Source organism: Microchirus variegatus (genome assembly GCF_963457635.1).
Source record: "Microchirus variegatus genome assembly, chromosome: 14".
Classification (NCBI taxonomy): Eukaryota; Metazoa; Chordata; class Actinopteri; order Pleuronectiformes; family Soleidae; genus Microchirus; species Microchirus variegatus.
This window is the reverse complement of record NC_139815.1, coordinates 6,826,008-6,851,554: the sequence shown is the minus strand read 5'-3', so window position 1 is coordinate 6,851,554 and position 25,547 is coordinate 6,826,008. Positions and strand designations below refer to the sequence as shown.

The following is a 25,547-nucleotide window of genomic DNA, read 5'->3' as shown; positions in this document are numbered from 1 at the left end:
CGAGGAAGACTTGTTTGTTGTGTTTTGAACCGTCGTTTTGCGCATCATGCACACACCCTCGTCATGGAAAACACAACAAGAAATGCATATGATGCAGCTTTTAAGTTAAAGGCAATCTATCTGACTGTCGAAGAAGGAAATGGAGCTGCTGCACGTAAGCGACAAAAGCTTTCAGTGGTAATAAAAGCAGATGGCCCGGACTTTCTTGACGACTGGGTGAACACACGGCCAAGGTGTTTCCACCATGCAGATCCAACTGAAAGCCAATCTGGTGCCACCTTACTGCTTTAGGTAATACATTTTTTTTTTAATATTTATGTGTAAATATCTCATCTTACAACGTGGACACCTGCAGCTTATAAACAAGTGTGGCCCAGGGAGCAGCTGATTCTCCAGAAAGCTGTTGATCAACTATATTTTACCGCTATGATAAAAGAAGAAAAGATGCAACAATTCCATAGTGGACACCGGACAGACAATAGCTTCAGATAGTGAGTTTGGATAGGATTGAGCATAGTTACCTATGTTTTAGACTACATTCTGTACTAAACATGATTAAAAACACACACCGAGCACACAGATGGACAGTTGAGAAGTGGTTTAGAAAGTTTCTATAATGGCTGGATTATGATTTTGACTGTGAAAACTAGGTCAATGTTGGAATCCACCGACACATCCATGAATCCAGGCCGACTGTAGCTGCTGTCATCTTTGGAGAGGCAAAACTCTGACAGGCACCTTTCATCCTGACAGGGGATGAGCGAAGGATTTCAAATACATGAGATGATTTCAAATAATAATAATAATAAAAAAAAGAGTTTAAGATGACTTCTTTATCATTGTTGCTCAAAGACAAACATGCTCTCCAGAAATGAATTGTATCCTCGAAGAAGAAAAGGTTTATGATGAAACCGTAAAACAACTTTTTAACATCGCCACCAATCTCAAATCTTCAATTACTCTCACATTTAACATCCTGTAGTGTCTCTTCCTTCACATCCAAGCATTATAGTAAAATATATAATATTATAATCAAAATGTGAAGTATTACTTCAGAAAACACCAATTTTTATTTTTATTCTTATCTTTGCCTTAAATGTGAAAATACAAGCAAAATAATTTAGTATAATTAATTAGTTATATTAATATTAACTATATATGCAATCACACATAAGAAATATGCCTTGTGTTCCTTCTTTCAGTGATCATAGTCCTTTCCCTAAATTTAAGGGGTTTTGTTTCATTTGTAGGGGCAACTTAACAGGCAAAGACATTAATTACATGTAAAAAATAAATAAATAAATCACACACACACACACACGCACACGCACGCACACGCACATGCACACGCACACGCACACGCACACACACACGCACACACACACGCACACACACACACACACACACACACAAACACAAACACACACACACACACACACACACACAGCCAGAAGCAGAGGTCAAAGGTTAACTGAACCAGAGTGTTAGGTCACAAAGGTTAAACTGGACACTTAAGCACAGCAGTTGTCAGTTGTGAGGTCAACGGGGGGGGGGGGGGATGGGGGTGTTTATCGTGTGGTTCAGTTATTGTTTACATGCACCTTAATTTCTGCCTCTGGCCTCTTCCCTCGATCATGTAGTGGGTATGAGAGTGTGAAAACTCACGCATGCAACGGTGTGCAGATGAGTGTGTGTATTGAGCAGCTTAGTACCTAGCCAGTCGTTGAACTTCTTAACCTCGGAGGGCAAGCCCAGCTCAGTGAAGTCGCCCGTGTGCAGCAGCACGTCGCCGTAGGGCATCTGGATGCCATCTGTACGCGAGTGTGTGTCCGAAACGCACACGAACCTGGTGTGTCCCGCTGGCTTGGGAGTATCATATGAAATGGGGTCCACCCTGAAAAGACAGAGACAGAGTGAGAGTTGTTAGAAGTGGATATGAACTATGTTCTGAGCAGGTAATGATTCTGGATTTTGAATTCACTGCAGAGCATAGTAAAAATTGTCATGATCATTAATCATTAATAATCATTAATAATTGTCATGCAGGGTGGGAGTTTTTTCTCACATGAGTTGTCGTTGTCTGCCCTTGGTTTTATCTTTAATTTTAAGTACTGCAATTCAGAGAATGTACACTTATCCCTTTCCCAACTGTCTTGTGATTGGCCAATACCTGGAAGTGACGTAATTAGCACACCAGCTCTCAGAAGCGCAGCTCCCCCTCTGGAACGGTGGATGCACTGCTACTCATTATCATCATTATCAAAACAATGTTTTAACGGTGTTTAAAAATAGAGTCGGACCCAAAGTCAGAAGACATTCTCGCTCGTGAAACACCTCCACAACGGACGTTATTCTTCTTCTTCTGCGGTTCAATGTACGCAACCGGATGTGCCCGGAGCAGTAGGATCCGCTATTCAGGAGAAATGCTGTTTACGTAACCAGAACGGGTTTTTTCAGAGATCTCGCTGAGCCCGAGATTACAATACAACACAGTGTTCTCTGCAGTGGCTGAACTGTTTGTTTCGGATCTTCAGGGCGTCATAAACGAGGTAATACAGATAGCGCAGATACACACCAAAAAAACAGCGTTAATTTGTACTTCCGTTCTATGGGAGACTTAAAAAAAAAAAAGTATGCTCATTTCAAATAGCAGAAAACTTAAAAAAGATCAGCTATTGTTGACAATAAATTGCAAGGTCTGCATATTAATGGATCTCATAGAACAGTGAAGAATGTCTAGTCTGGGCTACAAAACAACTAGCACAAAAAGAGGGGGCTGTTTTGTGGCATCAGACCGGCTAAAGAGATAGTGAATTAAGGCACGTCTTGTCCTTTCTAACCTACGATCCAAATAAAAACACTTAGACACAAGTCTGGCAGGAAAAAAGGCTATTATTAGGCATTTTGGCTCAATATAAACATGTAAAAGGGAAGAAAACCTGTACTTCAGTAACCTGAATGAAAGGAAAGAGGGGGGAAAATGATCGTGTCTATAATTGAAGTCTACAATGTTCTATTCTTCAGCACTCTGCCACTAGACCATTATTTCATTAGAAGGGATGTCACTCTGTCGACAACATCATACGAATAATCAACACTGCAATCTACGACCTGACAGGCATTCACTCAGTTAACTTGCATGTGTATGTGTGCGCAAACAGCCAGAAGAGCGGATGGAATCAAAAGGATTCAGACGGAGGAAAATGTTAATTACAGAGATGGAGAAAATGGGCACCTTAGCACAAAAGAAAGGCTCACTGGGTGGAAGACAACATTGCATTTGAGGGCTGTCATTTGGGAAGCAGTTTTTCAGTTTCCCTCATTTCAGTGACATGTTGAATAGAATATCAGATGTGGAAAAACCTTTACAAAGAGCCTGTTTCTTCTTTGTTGGGGTAACATCTGTGAGGTCATGTCAAGAGAGAGACAGTGATGGACAAAATGACCAATGCCTTTAGTGACCATCTCAAATCAGTGCAGGCTGTAAGTGCAGTCACTGTCAACGATCATATTTTAGTTCTCATTCTTGCAGAAGTGTAGTTAATAGTTAATTAGTTAATATTTTTATGGTAAATCCTGTGGTAAGGCTTTTTTTTTTTACAGAATAAATATTGAACGGAAGATCGACTTAAATTGCACAATTGTAAAAAACCTCTACACCAAGTGTAGAGTTAAATAATAATAATAGTAATAAAGGCTCTTTGGCGCTTTCACGCTAAAATTAGCAGGAATACTCTGGATTTCTATATTATTTCTAATAATAACAATAATACTACAACCACATTACAGTACCCGATTAAAAGAGCAGAGCAATACAATAAAAATAAATAAAATACAGGCAATAAAAATGCAATATTCAAAGCATTTTAAATCCAGTTGGAGCAGCTAAAAAGAGGGTACTCACACGCCAGTGGTTGTTCTATCCTCTGGTGGTTTTTTTTGTTCTCATGCATCGCCTTTATGCTTAGTTAATATTCCGCAATCGTCTAAATTCTGGACTTGGTTGTTTGGCAATGTTGTGGGGGTTGCCACATTGCTCAGATGTGATCAAAATCTACGACTGTGAACCACTCACATCCATACATACCTCTTCATTAATAGGTATATTAATACCAGTTGATTTGCCTCTCTCTGTCAGCTTCTGTAATTGTCTAAATTGTCTACAGGGATACCTCCTCTGTGGCTCTCAGAAAAAATAATGGGATCGAGTGCGGTCACAATTTTTTTTTAATCAAAAATTGCATCGTACATGTCAACGTCTATGCTAACAACTGGACGATGAATGCGTGTCACAGTACTATAGTACAATACATCTTTGGTCAAATGTTTTCCCCCTGATCCTGCATACCCACTGATGCCGATTGGAGTCAAAGCTGATAAAAACCCATGTGCACTGCAGTCATTTGACCAGGGAGTGAATGCCAATTAAAGACATTCCGTCTGATGAAAACCAAGCTTAAACCCTGGATTTAATGTTTTTCTTGACCAGTTGGGATACGGTATAAGACGACTCCATCACAGCCTCAGTGCTTCTCCAGTTTTCTGAACGCAACACGAAGGAGGAGCACCCTTCATCTGAAGATAGTCCCTCATGTGTGGTTTTGATGTTAGTGGTGGGGGAGCACTCCAAAAACCATTCAGTAACCTCCTGTGACCTATAGAGAGTTTTCTGTCTGAATCTACCTCGGTCTGGGTCTAAGACAGCTGTATGTTAGACAAACAGCATTTTCACTTTAATGTGTTTAATCCTAATGTTTCATGTTTAACTTTCTAACAAACTGGAGAATCAATTCTAGGCAAAATAACCCGACATTAGTCTGTTTTTAATTTGTCCAATTTATTCAACAAATTTACATTGCAAAAATCGGGTCAATGAAATGTTGCTACACTAAGGACCTGATTTACTAAGATTCCAAATAGCGAGAGCTAAATTGCTTGCACGAGCAGAAAGACAGCGCCCGCTACTGGATTACGTTTTGCGGGTGAACTACTAAGATTGCGGCCGCAATTGACTACAGGCGCAGAAGTGGTTAAGACCGCCCTATTTAAATGAGGATTTTGCGCGAGTCAAGAGTTGTCCACATGGAGAAAGAGCAGACTCAACGGAAGCGCTGAATTAAATTTGAAGCCACTGAACAGAAAGTGACGTTCTGCAATGAGCTGATAACTGGGATCGAGGCTTATATGACATATTGTTCCCCGGGTCCATAGGACCTTTTTATATTATTATTATTATTATTATAATCCTGCGTCGGCATTTTGGACAGCTCCGTCATTACCTGGCGAATCAAACAAAGAAAACTATGGACTATGGATGTTGCCGTAAAAAAAAAAAAAGAAGGTGCTGTGCTCTCCTGCTGACTCACCTGCAGCTCACTGACAGCTGCCAGGGAGCGAGTTCTGCTGTTTCTATGGATCTAATGGATGTGTGACTTTCTTGTCAATAAGTAAATAAATAAATAAAGCGGATAATCACAACGGCTTTTTAGTCCCGGTCCGTCCCTGGTTTCATCTGTGTTCATTCAGTCAGGCTGAGTTTCCATTACGCGTGCCAACAGCCTTTGATCTGACGTCAGAGGCGACGGGACAATCGATATAGATGATATATCTATAGCTGATTCAGATAGTTACATTAAATAGTGATTGTTGTGATTATTATTGCATTTAAATGTGCCTGGAACTGGAAGGGTTAGGGTTAGGGTAACCTGCCTGTGAGGTTTTGGTGACGTTTACGCACTGTGCCACCTGCAATTCGCCGTGCACCGAGAGCAGAGCAGGTTAGAGCTGGACCCGTTAAGGTAAAGCGGGGTTCCCCGTTCCTCCTGTCTTAACCAGGGAACATAGGTACGACCCCTCCTTGAACCACAAAGTAAGCCGATACCAGTAGAAACATACATTTCTCCTATGGATATCTATATTTAATTTATTCAGATATACCAAATAAGAAATTAATGTGCGTCATCTGTGAACGCGTAGTTGAACATGCTCTGGAAAAGCGTAATTTCCTGATTTACAAATATAATATAACTATAAATAACCGCAGCCATGTGTGCGCACCACTGTGCCAGTTAAGACCTGCCTTTCAAACGTGCTAAATATAGACCCAAAAATAAACACCGCAATCAGTTTCAGGTTTGATAAATCACTTTGCGCGTGCTAAAATAACATATTTACATTTTCTCCTCCCATCACACGCAAAATAGCGTGTAAACGCCCCATATTGCATATGCATTAAGGCTAATGCTAAATGGGTTGCAAGTGCTATTTTGCCCATCTGAGGGATGCACTCCTCGTTGCGCCCTGTTAGTAGATCAGCATCAACGCAAATCAGCGTGTGCAATCCAGTTTGCACACGTTTTTGCACGCGCAAAGCTTTAGTAAATCAGGCCCCAAGTGTACAATCCTGAACACACGAATTGAGCAGCCAGATAAATTAAGGGGTTACATTATGCAAGTCAGCAGAAACCCCATAGAATATATTGACAGATAAGTGTCATATCACCGTGATGTTCCACAACTCGTCTGTTGCCACTGAAGTCTAACCACCATCTGTGATCAGTGGCCACTGTCTGCAGCCTGTAAAACAGCTGCACTAATGCTGCATTTCCCCCAGGGGTCGGTTGTACCGGCCCCTGCAAAACGGGATGAATCTGAATCTGTGAGCAAGAAGCTGCTCAAAAACTCAACTGACACAATTGGCCCATTTCCACGATGGTCCCAGCTCACGTTCCTCACAGCAGGGTTTAGGTTGCATTTCCACTAGAAAAATAGTACCTGCTCAACGTGGGCAGAGTCATCGCTGCACGGCTGCAAGAAACTGCAAGAAACTGCGAAGACTTTGTTCTACAGGCAACACACAAACGAGCGACTAGTGACTTGTAAAGTGGTTGTTTTAAGTGTAACTAAATCATTAGAATCAGTTAATCAAAACTATTTGTTCCTCCGCTCATGGAGGAAGTACTGACACAGGACTGAAATACAGACTCCTCTGTACAGACATTTGTCAGGTAATTGTTGGAGATTAACCCAAGTTTTGAAGTCTTTTTAACTAATCTACAGTTCAGCATTGTTCGGCTTGATCGTTGTGGGACGTCTCTTCCTGTGACGGCACTCTGACCAATAAAAAAAGTACCGTGTACCAGGTACTATGCTAGTGGAAACTCTGGATGCTGGATGGCTAGTAGACAATATTGTTATCAATACTATATCCATCAGTGTCCTCCATAACCTCTGTCTGTAAATTGTTGTATGTAATCAGCAGTTTATCGCTGTGCCTGTAGCCTCTGCTCTTCAGATCATTACAAAAAACTTCTCAGTTGCCAAAGCAGTATTCCAACAATTATTCTTCGATTAATCGAGGACGAAATACGCAAAATTGTTATGATTATTTTTATCCGATTACTTGATAATCAAGGAATAATTAGGAGAATACTCAATTACAAAAATATTCATTAGCTGCAGCCCAGTACGCTCTGGTAAGACGCATTAAATCAGCTAACATCAATGTTAACGTTAGCGTGTGCCGGTAGCGTTGTAGTTAGCAGCTGTTGTGGTAACGCCAGTTGTCGTTTGCAGTGCTTACACTGTACCTTGTGTGAAATGGTCGCACACTTTGGACATTTTCTGCCTTTTAAGGCCCGTTTCACTCTCCATCTCCGCTATCGCGCCAGCTGAAATCCGGATGTGCGGTGTGCGTCTGGTAAAACCGTCCATGTGGAACAATGATCCCCACGCTGAACAGGCAAGATAGGAACTAAACAAATACTTTAGGAATTTTTGTTACTCGAATGACTGAAGTAATGGTTGCAGTCCTACTCTATATTAAACACATTGGACAGAATGAAAAACTAGCTCAGGGGTTAACAATACTTACAATTGACTGTGTGCAGTAAATAAGTCTCAGTGCGCCTATACACAGTCAGAAATATGATATTATTAACCTAAGCCAGAAGAACAGCACATACAATTCAGTGTAGCTGAATTGCAGTGTGCTGATTAGATTTGGTGCTCTATGGTGCAGCTTTACGGGATTCAGCAGTTTTTGTCATGAACGAAGGACAAAAGCAGAACCACAAGGGATGACAAAACTCGATCTCCATCTCTTTCCTTTGAGATTTAATACACCAAGAGAATGCAAGTAAATACCAGCAGCCCCTATCATTTAGAGCTGGCCTGGGCCAAGAAATCGTCATGATAGTGCTGCATTTCTCTCTCTGACTCACTCGCACACTCCCGGATTCAAAAACAGAGGGCCCCTGTCTTTCCTGTTAACATACGACTGTATAACAATCTAGAGGTTCATTAGTAATGTATACAGGAGTTCAGGAGTTCAGCAGTGCAGCACAATCCTGTGATCCATTGTAAACAGAGACAGTGAAAATGAAAAAAAAAAGCCTCCCTGTGCTCCAGCAGCAGATAAAAGAACGGTCTCCAGCGACAGACTGATCTGTGTTAGCATGAAGGTTTGTGTTAACATGTCTGAGCTTCGGCGTGACATTAGAGGGAAGACTGCAGAGGGAACAGAGTGGGGGAGAGCAGAAATGCTAATGCACTTAAAAAGGCGGCAGCACACCCTCAAAGCTGCTATAACACTGGAGTTGACACAAAACCGAGGCCTGTGGCTGCAAAAAAATATCTGCTCCATGAAGAAATGTCTGCGATCATTCGGTGGATAAACATCAACACGCTTTCACGTCTTCACCGATGGCTTCAACTTTCCCAGCAAAAACCGACAGACAGTTTTGCACAAACATTACATGATCAAAATTGTGACATTCATTTACACTACCGTTCAAAAGTTTGCGTTCACCTATACAATTTTTTTACGTTTTCCATTAAAAGTCAGACTTTTATTCATCAAAAGAGTTGCAAAATGAATAGAAAATATAGTCAAGACATTGACAAGATTAGAAATAATGATTTTGCCCTTTTGTCAAAGAACCCGTAAAACTGTTTTCAGCTGTGCTAACATCATTGCACAAGGGTTTTCTAATCATCCAATAGCCTTAAAGAGCACCATTAGAACACTGGAAATGGGCCTCTATACACCTATGTACATATTCAGTTAAAAACCAGACGTTTACCACATTAAAAATGTGATAGTGTATTTATGATAGAGTTATATTCATTGAAAAAAGAGCTTATCCTTCTAAAATAAGGACATTTCTAAGTGACCCCAAACTTTTGAACGGTAGTGTACATGAAGTGCAGTAGTTCATAAACTGACACCAGTCAAAAAATATATGTATTCTATTAAAACCAAAATTCACAAGTCATATTCAACATTAACTTTGTGTGGCTTTTATCTTGATTTTATCTTTTTTTTTTGTATCCATTTTTATTTTTTAATCTTCTACTTAATGTTTTCCATATACATTTTACCTGCTTGTTTTTAGTTTTTTTTAATTTTGAAAAAAAATTGAAAAAAAAAATCCTACATATGTTTTTATGGCTAATGCCAACTTTTAAAATACACAGGGCTGCTGATGGCTGATAATTGATGACGTAATGAATAAACACAATATTAAATACATGAAACAGGATGGCAATTAGAGAGATAAGGCTTACTGAATCACTTTCTTTTAAATCACTTATTTTTGTAGACTGGCCTTAATGTGATGCTGTCTTTTTATCATTTTATTGTTTATCCTTTTATCACATTGCCCTTTCCTTGTAAGCACTGAAAATCAATTAATATTTGTTGTATTTATACTGTTTATGTGTGTATGTATTGTAAGTAAAAGCACTTTGTAAACTGTTGTTTGCATATTGAATGCATCATTTGTAACAATTTTTTTGATTGAAAAATAATAACTGACCAATGTGATAACTAAAACTAAAGAACAGCATTAACATTATAAAAAAGAAAGAGCATTGCCCCAACACAATTTATGCAACACATTTACAATATCGTTAAACTGGACCGACAAGCTCAAGTCAGCTCAAAAAAATACTTGCTGACGTGAAATGTACAAAGGATAAAGGTGAAGTCATGCAGCGCTGTATTTCACTCACACACACACACACACACACACACACACACACACACACACACACACACACACACACACACACACACACACACACACACACACACACACACACACACACACACACACACACACACACACACACACACACACACACACACACACACACACACACACACACACACACACACACACACACACACACACACACACACACACACACACACACACACACACACGTGTAATGAAGTAGAATTCAGTGTGGGAGAGACAGGAGGTAAAGAGGAGTGCTCTGTGATGTCTGCAGGAAGATATTTCCTTTGACGGAGCACACTTGGCTCCATGGCCTTTTGGAAAAACACACAAGCAAATGGGGTTAAAGTTCAGCCCGAGCTCGCTTCTTCAAACATGACACTCGACTTGCAACAGATAAGGTTGCCGTCTGTCACTCCCAGACTCCTCAAGCTCTGTTAGGACGCCACAAAATCACTGTGATTGATTGCCAAATGTCCTCTGAAAACCTCACCTCACTGCAGATGTTGGCTGTCCAGCAAAAATAAGACTCAACGAAACACTTCTGAACACAGATTGAGTATCCAAACAGCCATACATCATTACAAGTGCATAACTAAATACACGCAAAAACAAACACTGCAGGACTTTAATCTGCTAACTGTAATCAAGGATTTCACTGAAATTAATGATTTTATAAAAGAAATAAGGATTCATTAGGAAAGGAAAGAGGCATTAGAGAGGTGAGATGGCACAAGTTATCAAAAATGTATGTAACACATGCCTTTCCTCTCTAAAGATGAATACGGGACACTATTGGGGGAAAAATTGGAAATGTTTTTTTTGGACGATATATTAAAAAAAAAAAAAGGGTTGAATATAGAGCTGCAACTAACGAATATTTTAAAAATCGATTAATCTGTCGATTATTTTCTACATGAATCGTTTGGTCCATAAAATGAAAATGACGATGTTCTCGAATGTCTTGTTCTGTCCACAAACCAAAATGATTCAGTTTTTAATGATTTCGTTATGTCGAGCAAAGAAACAAATAAAATATTCACATTTAAGAAGCTAAAACAATCAGAAATCATCTAGTTGAATCGTAACAGAGAGGAGAAAACAAACCTTTCATACAGCTCTGTGACTTTGTGCGCTTCTACCTTCTCGCATTAAGGTTTATGACAGAAAGTTGGTAGATCTGTCGCTATTCCTCTTTAAAAAAAAGAAAAAAAAAAGTGAAAAAGTCACCAGGGTCTGTAAAGTAAATAAAAATAAATATGCACACGGAAACGGCACGAAATGTACAGAAATGTGCAAAGAGCCGGTTCAGAGATGCTTTTCTGAAGCAAAAACAAAAGTTGAACAAAATGAGACAATCGCACAGGCACACATGGTGATGCCGATGCTCAAACGATAAACGTGCAGCCCCATCAGGAAATATTTCATTCAACAGGTTGTTGGTCAGAAAATCAAGGAAAGACTGTGCAAACGTAAACATCACGCCCACGAGTCATTCAAAAACCATGGGCATTAATCTGCTGAACTCTGGGAAGAGATGTTGAAGCCATCCTGCCACAGAAGCATTGGTGAACTCAGCCACTGACCTCATTCCAGAGGTGTTTGACTGAGGTCAGACTCTGTGCAAGTCAGTGAAGTTCTTCCAAAACAAACTGGACAAAATATTGATAAGGCTGATTTGTGAATAATCATGTTGAAACAAGACTTAAGATTCACCTTAGGCAAAAGTTGCCAATAGTGTGGATGTTGGTGTCCAAAAAACCATAAGAACAGGCCATGATAATATATCAGGATGAATACTCCCCAAGTCTTGTCAAGGTTAATAGGTTCAACGACCTCTGAGCTGTTCACTTGTCTCAGAAGAGATCATCCATTTTATACCTGCTGCCACCTGCTGCTGAAGGATTAGCCACCAGCTCAGCCTTCTTTCTTCCCTGCTCCTTCATTGTTAATGGAGTTGCCCTGCTAATGATTCTTCATAAAGGACGACATCAGCAGGGACAAGGCCACATGAAAACCTCCAGGGAGGATGTTGAAATAACAGCTCAACTACAGCTGACCTGTCCACTCTCAAAACTCATAATTTAAAGAATTCATTCGTCAAACAAATAACAATTGTAATAATTCATCAATTCTTCAAAATCACAACTTCACAACATCTATAAGTACTGTATATGGGACGTACTATTTATTTAAGCCACATGGTTTTCAATCTATAAACATTACAAAAGTTTCACTGCAGCTTAAATCATTCTTGTTGAATTGAGAAGGGTGAGCTGACAAAGAAATAGCATTTTATACAATTTCATACAGGAGCTAATAAATGACTGCGGACAGACATTCGCATTGAGAAGGGTGAGCTGACAAAGAAATAGCATTTTATACAATTTCATACAGGAGCTAATAAATGACTGCGGACAGACATATATATATATACTGTATATAATATATAAACATACATATATATATATATATATACATATGTATATCTATACATACATATAAATACACATATATACATACATACATATAAATATATATGTAATGAGGCTTAGGCGCTTGGCGCCACCCGCCATTCAAACAGGAGTACAAGGAAGTAACAGCAGTTCCAATTGCAAAGTATTTACTCCAGTCGTACTTCCCAAAGTATGCTGGTACATCCTTGCATACTCGGGTATTGAGAAATGACCAAAGACTATTGGGGGAAAAAAATGTCTGTCTGTGTGTCCATCACACCAACAAGAGTGACAAATGTCAAAGCTCATCACCGCTGAACTGAAAACAAAAGCTCACATTCTTTTTATCACTCTTTCAGGACAAGCATCAAAACATAAGCTCCACATTTCCTCCGTCTATAACCCCTGCCTAAGTTCCCCTCCCCCTTCTGTACACACACACACACACACACACACACACACACACACACACACACACACACACACACACACACACACACACACACACACACACACACACACACACACACACACACACACACACACACACACACACACACACACACACACACACACACACACACACACACACACACACACACACACACACACACACACACACACACACACACACACACAGCTCGCTCATCCACAGTGCAATACCATTTCTCTGAGAGGAGCATAGAGCGAGCACCTCTCTTATCTCCTGCGTTTCAGCTGTCTGCGCTAATTCAATAAACTTCTGAGGAACAAAATGAACACAGGAATAACGGGGGTTGGGGGAGGCAGCGATGGCGGTGGTGGGGAAAAAGGTGAGACGGGAGAAAAGAATAAGGCAAAGGTGGGGACAAGAACGAAGAAACAAGAAAATCCAACAGGAGGGGGCAAAGATATAGATGCAGAACGATGGAAATTCACCAGAGGAGAAAATATATGACATAGAAAATTGCTGGGAAAACACTCAAATGCGAATTGATTTTAAAGAATATATAATGGTCTTTTGTCTTAATCCCACACCCCACCCCATTTGTTCAGGCAGAGTGCTTCCTCGTCCTGTTACTTCTTTTATAACGGTCGAGTACGAGAACACAAAGCCTGCGCTGGAATATCAGCGCCAGAGAAACCTTCCGGCACTGCGCTGGGAAATAAATTGCTTCTGCTAATGCCCCTTTCATTAAAGCACAGTCCTTAATTGTGCTGCTGCCTGGCTGCCGGGGCTGATGCGAGGAAGACTGAGGAGATGGGCACGAAGTGGCACCAGGGGAAAAAATAAACTGGCAGACTAATGTTCACCTGCACGACAACACGTCTATAAACAAAGTGCAGGGGGGGGGGGGACGCACACCATCAGCACTTTGCAGGTTAAGATGATGACTTTTCCCTCTTTTGATGGACATGCTTTGTATGGTACCATTTACTTTGTTTGCACGCCTCTTTCCAGAGTCATTTCTTGTATTGAGTTTCTTGCCAAAACAAGCCACCCGCCAACATTCACTCTGACACAACGCTGCACAGATAGGTGTGGATGTGTGAGCCAAATCGGAAATCACATCATCAAGACAGTCACCATGCCCTGCAATGCCAGGCTCCAGGGGCTCAGATGCCAAATTCCCCCCCAAAAAAACATCAAAAGGGCTTCAATCTCAAAAAACAGCAGACCTGTCCAATGTCAACTGTCACTTAACCCCCCCCCCCTCAAAACCTCCCCACCACCACCACAACCACCATCTCGCAAAAGCTCCAGCAGCAGGTCAGGGGTGGAGAGGGAACTTAATCAAGGGTTCTCTTGTTACAAAAGCCCCTTCCACTCCTGCCTATGAGCAGCAGCAGGCCAACAAAAAGAAAAGGCCACAGAACGGGACCTGCTCTTTGTCGTCAGGAGAACTAAAGCCCGACTGCTGCTCCTCAATAAACCGATTGGGAGGGAAATTAAATGAGGGATGTCGAGGCATGAGGTAAATAATCACAGGTTTCCAGGATAGTGGGGGCATTTTCAATTCCCCAAAAATCTGTGTGACATATATAGAGCCTGAAAATCTGACTGAATTGGTATTTTCAGTCTGAAAATTCAGTCTGTACCGTGCTCATGTTGCCATTTAAGAAATGAGATGGAAGGTTTTGTTTTTGGCTTGTATCTCCTTCCCTACATCATTTACAATCCTGGTGATTGCTAGGTTTTCTTAATATTCATTATTTGCATTTAGAAAACATGTCCATTTTTAAAATATTTGTGTCATTTCAATTTGACGACCTACATAGTCATCTCATTTACTTTTTTGTGTGGTGTCGATTTTGACAATTGACCATAGTCAGCTTTAAGCACAAAAAGTTGTTTGTTTAAGCGAGAGTAGTTGGAATAAATCACGGGACTGATTTGCTTGTTTTCCCCCAACCATTTAGTCTGTTTGAATAATGAAGAAAAGTAAAGCTGGAACAATTAATAGATGACAAAATTAATTGATTAATAATTAATCGTTAAATTCAATGGAATAATTCCTTAAAATCAAGAGGAATAAGTGTTATTAATAGTTCAAAAGTACTGTAAGTAGGAGGAGTGGAAACACAAGAGCAAAATCAACCAGCTAAAACTGCAGAACATCCAACCAAGTATACTACACACTGTAAATGTTCTCACACTTCACCCTAATTTCGATAAATTAACAATTACGTAAGCATCTTTAAAGTGACCTTACCTAATGAAAGATAAGCAAACACAAAAGATCCCTTTATCAGACAAAGAGCGAGAGTTAAAAAATCTACTTTTCCAAACAGAGATGTGTGAGATGTCCTTTATAATGACCATCATCATCACCTAAGCACCTTAACATCTGACTCAATATTAATTAATAATAATAATTTGAAAAAGAATGATTCATGTACATTTTCCTCAGCAGCATTCCCAGTGCTGCTCTTCGGCACCGAGAAGCCAAAATAAAGTCCTCAAGGAGTTCATTAATAAAATCCAGGTTGGTGTAAAGATGAACGTGTGAAGGCCGTGTTCTTCTGCTGCCATTTCCTCACCAGCTTGTGTCAGAATATCCACCACGTATGTGTATGGATGCAGGCGGTGAAGTCATTCAATGATTCATATTTATGAGCTCCTCAATTATTCAGAAGGCAGGAATAATTAACTAGACATCTGGAGGAGAAGGAGTTTGTTAAACGCGGATTCTTTTTTTCGTGTGTTAAAGAATTTTCATCAGAAAATGAATGCGTTTGGCTCAGGCGTCTTGAGTAAGTTAAGTTTTTTTTAATGTAAATAAATGTACAAAAAGAACATTTAACACCATTTTTAAATGATGTTTCTGTGTAAAGATGTACACGCACACTGTGCTTTCCTTAAAACATAATAATATACTACTCATCGTGTGTCAGTCTAGAGTCTGGTGGCAATTTCTGACTATGGGGACACAGTGTCGGGGGTGTCGCAGCTTCAATACAACAGTTATTTTGTCTTGTCACGCCCACCGCAGCATCACATTCACTATGTGCTCTTAAGGGTTGATGATGATGATGATGATGATGGTAGTCTCTTACCATAGAGGTTCGCCACAGTAAATGGCTGTTGCTTGACGTCTTTTAGTGCTTTTTATTGATAATTGTACGTAATAATCCTCTCATTTTTAAAGACAGCTTTTTTTGTGCCTCATCAATCACTGTTGTGGTCTTGGCTGAGGGGGGGCAATTGAGCCTTTTATTTTAAAAGAAAGAAAATAGCATACGGCCTTGAAATGACTGTCCCCCTGTGATTGTTGAGAGTCTGATGACTATTCTGACTGTGGGAACAGGGTTGTGGTATTTATTGCGATACAGTGGTTACGTTGTCTCGTCACAGCCGCGCAGTCATTCTCACGTCGCATAGTTTCACCGAGTGAGAAACGGCAACGCAGCTGCGAGCGCCACTGCTCTATCTACCATCTAATATGGTACCATTTTCCTATGGTTTAGGAAACTACAACAGCACATCTAAGTGACCAATAATATTTAATATTAGAGTAGAATATTAGAAATGCTATTTTAGTCACTCAAGTTTTTGTGCCCCAGGAAATAAAAAAATTCACTATGTGCTCTTAAGGGATGATAATGATGATGGCAGTATCTTACCATAGTGGTTCGCCACAGTAAATGGCTGTTGCTTGATGTCTTTTCGTGCTTTTTATTGATAATGATAGGTAATAATCCTCTCATTTACCATCTACTATGGTACCATTTTCCTATAGTTTAGGACACTACTTCCAACAACAGCACATCCAAGTGACCAATAATATTTAAGCTCCTGAGACCCAGGCGTTTGTTTGATTTGCATGTTTTATGTCTCTTTACTATTTGGGATTAGTAGGACCTAATTTCAGTTGAAATTAAATTTTAGTTTTCTACGTGCTCTAGATATATGTCCAAACCAATGTCCGTATATGAGGACAATGGGTCTATCTTTGCTTAAATTTTTATTCCTTGCCATTTGGGATTAGAAGGACTCAATTAGCCTAAAAATGAAATTTTAGCTTTCTACAATAAGTGGTTTTCTAAGGGTGCTTTCACACCTATAATTTGATTGCTTTGGTCTGAAACAGACGTGGGTACGGTTTGCTTTCACATATGCATGGTTCTAAACGAACCAAAATAGACCGCGAAGTCCATCGGCACCGGAATCGGACTAACCCCCTATTTCCACTGATCGCTGCCACTCTAATCAATATAGCATTTTCACCGGGCACGCCGCGGCTTCGCAAACGCAGGGATTGAAGCTGGGCTGAGAACGGAGCAAAACCACGCCGCTGAGGTTTCCGGTGGAAATCCGGGGTTATCCCGTATCTCATATCCATAATGCATTAAACTAGACTGCTTCGTCCCATTTGGTTTGGTTGCTTTCACACCAGAGGAACCGTACCAAAGAAGGGCGGATAAAGCCCTTGATTTGGTGCTCACCAAAGGACAGAGATTACATTCACACCTACCCAAACGAACCGAACCACAGCATTTGGTGTGCACCAAAAGCACGGTAAAAATCCATTTTTAAACGTCTTTAGTCCTTAACTTCAGGCCGTCTTCAATATATTTAATGGACCTGCAAACATTTCAAAAACAGCCAAGCTCTCCAGTCTATAGTCTTATTAGTTTTAACTCTCTCGGTTTATCTATCTGCATCTGTGTGGTGGGCCTTTGCAGTCTGGCCTCAGTCCTGCTCAAATTGGATTCAAAGCCATTAGTGTCCCAACTCGAAGCATATGTTCCAAGTTGCTGAGCATTTCATTTCATGTGATGACGACAAGGGGGCTGAAGGGGAAAGAAAAAAGAAAGGAAGGAAAAAAGGAAGAAAAAAAAAACCAAACAAATAAAACAGACGGCTCAGAAATTTAACCAGACATAAACAGGGGCAGGAATGAGTGTGTAGCTCACTGTCAGACAGAGAGACGTCCCATGCTCTGAAGAAAGGCCACTTTGACTTCAGGGTCACGTTCCTGAGCATTAGCCTATAACTGCCACAGCGCGCATGTCTGTGTGTGTTTGTCAGTCTGAGCATACGTGCTCGGCAAGAATGTTTTCATACGAGGTTCGCACATCGATACCTTTCAATACAGCACAAAAGGTGCTGCTGTACTCCATCACACAAATCTAAATATTCTATGCAAGGACGAGAGGGCCATTTGAGCATGGATTGGATTACAAAAAGGCGGGCAACCGCCTCACTTGAATTTTTCTTCAGAGAAGTAACAACTTTATTTATGTCCAAATTCTGCAGATGCAGCGAGAGAGGCACTGAGAGGAACTTAGACCTCGGATCATTATCTCTGAAATCTAAACAAGCCTTTACTCTCCCAGAACAGAGCTTGTATTCTATAAGCTCTTAAACATCGTGGGGGATGGGCTTACAGGAGTGTGTGTGCAAGCGTGCGTGTGTGTGCGTGTGTGTGTGTGTGTGTGTGTGTGTGTGTGTGTGTGTGTGTGTGTGTAATCCCAGAGTTCCCAGTCTGAGTTTAAAAATGACAAAGTAAAACACTGCAGGCTCTGTGGAAGCCAGGAAACAGCCTAATGTATTTATCCAAACACATATCTGAGAGGCCCCATAGATTCAACACATCCCCTTCCTATGTGGGCTTTACCTCCAAAAACTACCACAGTGGAAATGGAAAATGCAACAGGACTGCACAATATAGGCAACAACATTTTTTTTTGTATGGATGATATATTGAGATTATTTCTTTCAAATATCAGAAAATATAATCTGCATCTTAAAGACACAGACTCATGTCTCATTTTTACTGCTGTGTTTCTCAAAACAGCAGAAGCAAGTGCATCCTGTTCTCACCCCTGCTGTCTGACTCTCAAACTAAAAATTTTCACTAAATAAACCTAATAAACAGCTCCTTTTACAACTTAAATGCAAACATCATCACAATCTGTTCTTGTTTTTCGTCATCTGGAAATTAAACAATCGCCAGATGACAAATGAGGATCCACTCACAGATACTTTCATTTTCAGGGTTTTTCCTCCGACTGTTTTTATTCCTGATTCAGGACTAAAAAAAAAACTAAAAAGAGGTTTTATGTCATCTTTTTTTGTGTTTTGTTAATCTGCTCAGAGTGGAATTTGCTTACCAAAACTCTAAATGAAACGTAAAATTCAGTCAGAGCAGAAGATGCTGTCAGATTTAACAAAAATGGAACCTTGCAGAGGTCAGTCTGTCCTGTTATAAAGCCAAAAAATATATTGTACTATTTTCCCTGATTTTTTTTTTTATTGTGAAAAAAAAAATCAGGGAGCCTCTTCAAATGTCAAAGAGGAATATATTCAGATGAGCTCAGACTACCACGTCCTTTGTCAGCCATTAAAATGGAATGACGTAACAAAGTGCTCGGTGACCTTGTCTCTCTCTCTCTTGCCACACACTGACAGCACCGACGCTGGCAGCACCGTTCAAAGCTCAGGAATCCCAAAACAACACAGTGGCACAGCATTAACACCACCAACACCAGGAGGGCAGCAAGTGTCCAATTTAGCTGTTTGCACTGGTCCATCATCTTAAAGTTATTCTGTTTACATTAATGCACACTTAACAGCATATATATATATATATATATATATATATATGTGTATATATATATATATATATATATATATATATATATATATACACACGTATATATATATATACGTGTGTATACATGTATATGTATACATGTATATATATATATATATATATATATATATACACACACACATATATATATATACACACCCATACATATTTTTCCTGTGTATGTGTGTATATATATATATGTGTGTGTGTTCCTTATATATATATATGTATATATATATATATGTATATATATATATATATATATATATATATATATACACACACATACATATTTTCCCTGTGTATATGTGTGTGTATATACGTATATACGTATATATATATATATATATATATATATATATATATATATATATATATATATATATATATACACGCACACATATATTCAGTACAGACCAAAAGTTTGGACACACTTCCTCATTCAAGTAAATGAAAAGGTGTGTCCAAACTTTTGGTCTGTACTGTATATATATTTTATATATACATATACACATATACATATATATTATATACACATATGTGTGTGTGGTATGTGTGGATCTTGCCAGATGTTGTGCTGTAAAGCTCCACACATCCTTGCAGAGCTCACAGCTAAAACGCTAAAATCTTCCTCTACCTCAGATTAACCTGGCTTCTTTTGCATTCGTCATATTGGTCGGTTTCACACCAGGCAGCACGTTCAAGTTCTAAGAACAATCTTAGGCCAACCTACGACAGCGGAGCACCCAAAGTGACCGTACAGCAGCTTTTATCAGATGCCCCCCAAAAAATGTTGATTTCACACAATTGCTCCATTTAAGAATGTAAATCTTACCTTTATTGTGTGGCCACAAAATGTTATATTTATGTCATATAATGATGTGTTTTATTAAGTCCTGCTGCTCTCGGGAAATGTGTTTCAGGATCTTTTTAGAAGAAAGGTTCAACGGCCAATCGTAAAAAAATAAAACACACCGCTCAGACTGAATTATTTTTTTCAACACAAATAAAGCGTTGAGCTTAACTGGTTTACAATATAAATATACATCAGGATTGTACCTTACTAATGCATCTATGTCAAAGGCTACAATGCAATAGGGGCATGGGCATCATTTTTTTTGCACTGTTATTATAATAAAAAACAATCAACTTTATCATGCATCTTATTGCCTTTTTTTGGCTAAATAATTTATTGTACATGACTTAAACAAAAATAATATTATTTAGGGATAGGTATCGGCTTTAAAATGTATTATCGAATATCGGCAAACGCGACTATTGACTGATAACAGTAGACTGCTACGTCCTTCACATCTATGCTTGTGCCCTCTATAATTATTATTATTTTTTTATCTTCATCTGCTGTGACATTAGTATGTACAATATGTTAATTTCATTATACTGCCCCAGCAGTTGGGCGTACGGAAAAGTGTGTATATATATATATATACATCCTTATATCGGTAGATTGGATATTGGGGAAAAGTCCAATAATGTGCATCCTCCATACAAAAACAACTTTACAACAAAAACAGAAGACATCCAGCACCATGTCACTCTTCTGCCGGTTTCACACACAAACACTCAAAGCAACAGTGAAAATATTTCCAAAACAACTAACTAACAAACAATCAGCTCAAATCTACAGTAACCGGGAGAGGACAGCGAGCAAGCTGCAGCCCCGTGTTCAAAAATCTGCCCACAGATAAAACACACAGGGCTCTGATGAGTGTTTTCATGTCGAGGGCTGACGGGTCACAGCGCTCTGACCCACTAATGAGAGAAAGAACATAACCACATCAGACAAGTGCAACACTAAGCAACCGCTCTTATAATTAAATAACAAAGGCACCCAAACACCTAACCTAAGCACCGCAATGACAATACGGTACAAATGATCGCAGGCAGGGACAGATGCTTGTGCTCAAATCTTAACATTTCAGCGAGTGGTTATGTCCTTTAAAAGTCTTTTGACAATGACAATTTAATTTAATCTTATTTGTGCCTTGAGATAATGTATGTTGTGATTCCGCACTATACAAAGAAAATAATTGTTTTGGTGCTCACTGGCCACCATACTCTCCCTGATCTTGAGCCAATTAAATGCAAGTATAAACAAAGGTTCTGCATTAATGAGGCTCCTGTTTGGCTATCTTTCCCTTCCTTTGCTGCATTTTGAGTTTGGATAATACATTCTTCTGATATTCATACAAAACGTGTCTGAACTATACACAAAGAAAACACAAAATGAAAGAAATTTATTTTAAAATAGGGGTGGAATTTCATTAAATTAATTTTTGCAGGTATTTCTCATTTGATGAACACCTTTGCGTGTGTGTGTTTGTGCACTTACATGTGGACATGAGGAGGTTGGAAGCGGCTCTGGTTGATGTTGTAGTGTGTGAAGGCCTGCGTGGGGTTGGAGCTGTACTCGTCCACTGTGATGGTCACTTTGCCATGAGCCATCCTTCCGCCGTTTGGACATGAGACACCGTTCGTTCACCGGGATTCAATAGCGAGCCATGCAGCGGTCATCCTTCGCTCAAGCGGCCACAGGAAGTCTACCAGCAGCAGCAGCAGCAGCAGCAGCCAACCCACTCAATCACGGCACGCTGCAGTCTTGCTCCTACAATAGCACACAGAGAGAGAGAGACACGCTCACACATGCATCTGCTGCTTTTACACAGGACATGCACTGGTCGGGTGGCCTTTCACAGAAGGAGAAATGTTAAACCTCCCCCGAAAGACAATTGCAACAAAAAAAAAAAACAAGTTAGGTGGCTGGAAGAGCAGAAACAACGAGGTTGAAGCGGTGCAAAGAACCAGACAGAGCTCACATCAAATGAACGGGGTGTGATCATGTTCTAATAATTTATAAGCACAGCGGGCAGATTCACTGTCTGTTTGGAAAACCTCAAACCCTTTTCATGAAATCCTAATAAGACATTTCAATTTAATGACACCAGACTTTATCATTAGCAGAAAAAAAAAACACACGGTATTCCAGTACAAGAATAAAAGAATAGCTGTTTTGTTTTAAAATATCCATTTCAAAGCAAAACACTGGACTCATAACCCAATTCATTTTTAGGCAAACTATTAAATAAAACAAAATTACTGCAGTCCATTGCCTCAAAAGCATCAGCCGGTTGAAATTTAACATGTCAAGAAAGATACGCCGCAGGTCACGCCTCTGCTTTTGATCGCACAGTTGCACAGACGTCAGTAAAACAAAAACGCTTTGCAACCCATGCAGGAAAAAAGTCTGCTTCCCTGCTGACAAATAACCCAGAAAACATATAAAGTAGAAAGAAAAAGAAAGAAAGATTTGCTTCTCTCATTCCAGGCCTAGTGCTCCATTTCTGAAACAAACCACTAACATCGCATCCCATACACTCATGCAACATTTGAAAATGGCATGCATACTTGCACGGCTCAAATTATGGAGGAAAAAGCGGTGTTGTGCGTGTGTGTGTGCATCCTCAGCACTCACTCACTCACCGGGCTTGACTGTTAGTTCCCTTGCATCCAGAGCTTCCCTCCTGTCTGACCTCCCTTACTGACAGTAAAGTGGCCACTGTGGCTTTGACAGGCTTTATATACCTGAGCTCCTGATGCAGCACAAAAGAAAAACACAAACACAAAAAAAAGGTCAAACCTTAATTAAAAAACAAACAAACAAAAATACTCCTTTGAGTCCACATAATGATTAAATTAATTAAGAAATTGCTTTGACCTCCAGGTGATTTCTTTACAGTAAAATAGCCTCAAAACTGTCCTATTTTCAAAAAACAACAACATTGATTCACGTTTTCTGGGTCAACTGGTTGCTGCTCCCTGTGACATGTGCTATGAATTGTATTATGAAAGATTTATTCCAACCTAGAAAAACCATAGGTCAAGCACAAAAAAACAGCTTAAGATGAGACTTGCACTTACTACAATAATATTTACACTAAATGTTAAATATTTCAGCTGAGGTAAAACGATGCTTCTGTCAGCAATAGAAAGAAGAACTGTTATAATAATAATAATATAATTATATATATTATAACAGGTTCTTATAGGGTCTTTGTGAGACTTTTTCCTGGTTCAAAAAAAACGTTTTTAACAAAAAATAATGAAAGGCTGAAAGATGTCTATGCACACTACATCTTAGCGATCACTTCCAGAGAAACATTTAGTACTACGACTCGTGCTGCAGCTGCTCAGGGGAAAAAGGCGCTCTTTTTTTGCACATGCAGGCCAGAAATCTGATGTGTGTACAGCATGCAGTTTAGTTATTTCGCTTTGTGCACTCCGTGTGTGTGTGTGTGTGTGTGTGTGTGTGTGTGTGTGTGTGTGTGTGCTAGCAGCAACTAGCGCTCTAGCTTAGCCTGCTAAACCTGCGCAGGCAATAGATACAGTCTGTTTGATTGTGCACGCTGTAGCTTCGCACTGAGTCCGCGGCTGCACACTGTCTGTCAGTGCTGTCGTTGTGCACGCACGCACGCACGCACACACACACACACACCACGAAGATAAGTTCACGAGTGGAAATCAGCACAGTGAGGAGCAGCGGGGCGAGTGAAGGGGTGAAGGCGAATAAATTGACCCTTTCTGATACCGTGAGCAATGCGCCGTTTGCCGTTGACACTGCCGCCTGCAGAAATGTACACAAAAAGAAAGAGAAAGGTCTATCAACCCTGAACTCATCTACTGGAACAATAATAATAATAATAATAATAATAATAACAACAATATTAATAAAAATTATTATAGCATTTAAAAAAACAAAACAAAAAAAAACGTATAGCAGCCAAAGGTGCTCAGTCACCGCCGCTAACCTCCTGCTCCTTCACGTACATGACAAGCCACCTTTTAACCGACGGCTTTGTGTCAGGAATCTCTCTTTTACTCCCCGTCTCCCCTTCCCTCCCTCTCCCGTCGGTAACAGAAGTGAAGCGGAAAGGTTGCTCTACCTTCTTCGTGTGTGGGGGGTTTTGTGCGTTTTGTTAATCTGGCCGGTGAAAGATTGTCGGGTCGGGGTCGCCCTCTACGCGGCGGCGGCGGCGGAGAAGGAGGAGGAGGGACGCGGGTCCATGCGGCAGCAGCGGCGGCAGAAGAAGAAGAAGAAGAAGAAGAAGAAGAAGAAGAGCGGTGGAGCTTCGTTCCAACGCGGCTAGTCCTGGGGGGCGGGGGGCGGTGTGTGCGGCAGTGTGAGCGGGCAGGGCAGAACCTTCGACCCGGCGGGACCTCGGGCTGACTCCTGTGGAGATAAACCTGACAAGAGAGAGAGCGAGAGCCGGAGAGGAGGGCGAGAGACACTGACAAGAACAGGGGAGAGAGAGGGAGGGAGCACAGCCTCGTCTGGCTGTCGGAGGGGGAGCCGGAGTGCAGTGAGTCGGAGCTGCCACTGGGGTCAGAGAGCAGAGAGAGAGCAGGAGCGAGCACAACCCCGCGACACCTCCCGTGCGCGCGCCTTCAGAGGCGGACACGCGCGCGGGGGAGGAGTCCCGCGACACCTCCGTGCCACATTTACTGGCTGTCGGACATGACACGTTTCTGTTGAGATGCACCTCACTGCTGTCCTGAGGTGACCGAGGGAGGGCGCTTTAAAAGATGAATCAACCACTTTTCTCATCAAATTCATGGAATTAAATCATTCAACTCAACATTTAAATGTATAAATATGCACTGCATCAATGCAATACCTTTACTACGGAAGAGGATTAGGGCCACGGAGAAAAAAAAAATTGTGTTCTGACTTTTAAGTCAGAATTTCTGAGATTAAAGTCAGAATTCTGAGAATAAAGTCAGAATTCTGAACATTTAACTGTATAATGTACTGCATCAATGTTTTTAAAAGATGAATCAACAACTTTTCTCATCAAATTAATGTAATTAATCAACTCAACATTTAACTGCATAACATGTACTGCATCAATGCAATACCTTTACTACGGAAGGGGATAAGGGCGACGAAGAAAAAAAATATTTGCGTTCTAACT

The 25,547-nt window shown here is 40.3% G+C and overlaps 1 protein-coding gene across 3 annotated transcripts in view; it reads right to left on the bottom strand.

Moving 5' to 3' along the window:
- Window positions 1–24,870, bottom strand: part of mpped2a (metallophosphoesterase domain containing 2a) — a 77,085-nt gene extending 52,215 nt beyond the window's left edge. Inside the window, exons 1-5 of one of the 3 annotated variants that reach the window (XM_083901132.1) lie at window positions 24,519–24,870; window positions 24,164–24,199; window positions 23,059–23,168; window positions 21,911–22,183; window positions 1,713–1,894 (exon numbers count right to left, since the gene is read on the bottom strand). In XM_083901132.1, coding sequence (XP_083757258.1) covers window positions 1,713–1,894; window positions 21,911–22,023 — 295 coding nt within the window. In that variant the 5' untranslated portion in view covers window positions 22,024–22,183; window positions 23,059–23,168; window positions 24,164–24,199; window positions 24,519–24,870. Of the gene's footprint in view, window positions 1–1,712; window positions 1,895–21,910; window positions 22,209–23,058; window positions 23,169–24,163; window positions 24,200–24,518 lie in introns of those variants that run through there. The other 2 variants (XM_083901133.1, XM_083901134.1) reach the window with 2 other exon arrangements.
- Between the last annotated feature and the right edge of the window lie 677 nt (window positions 24,871–25,547).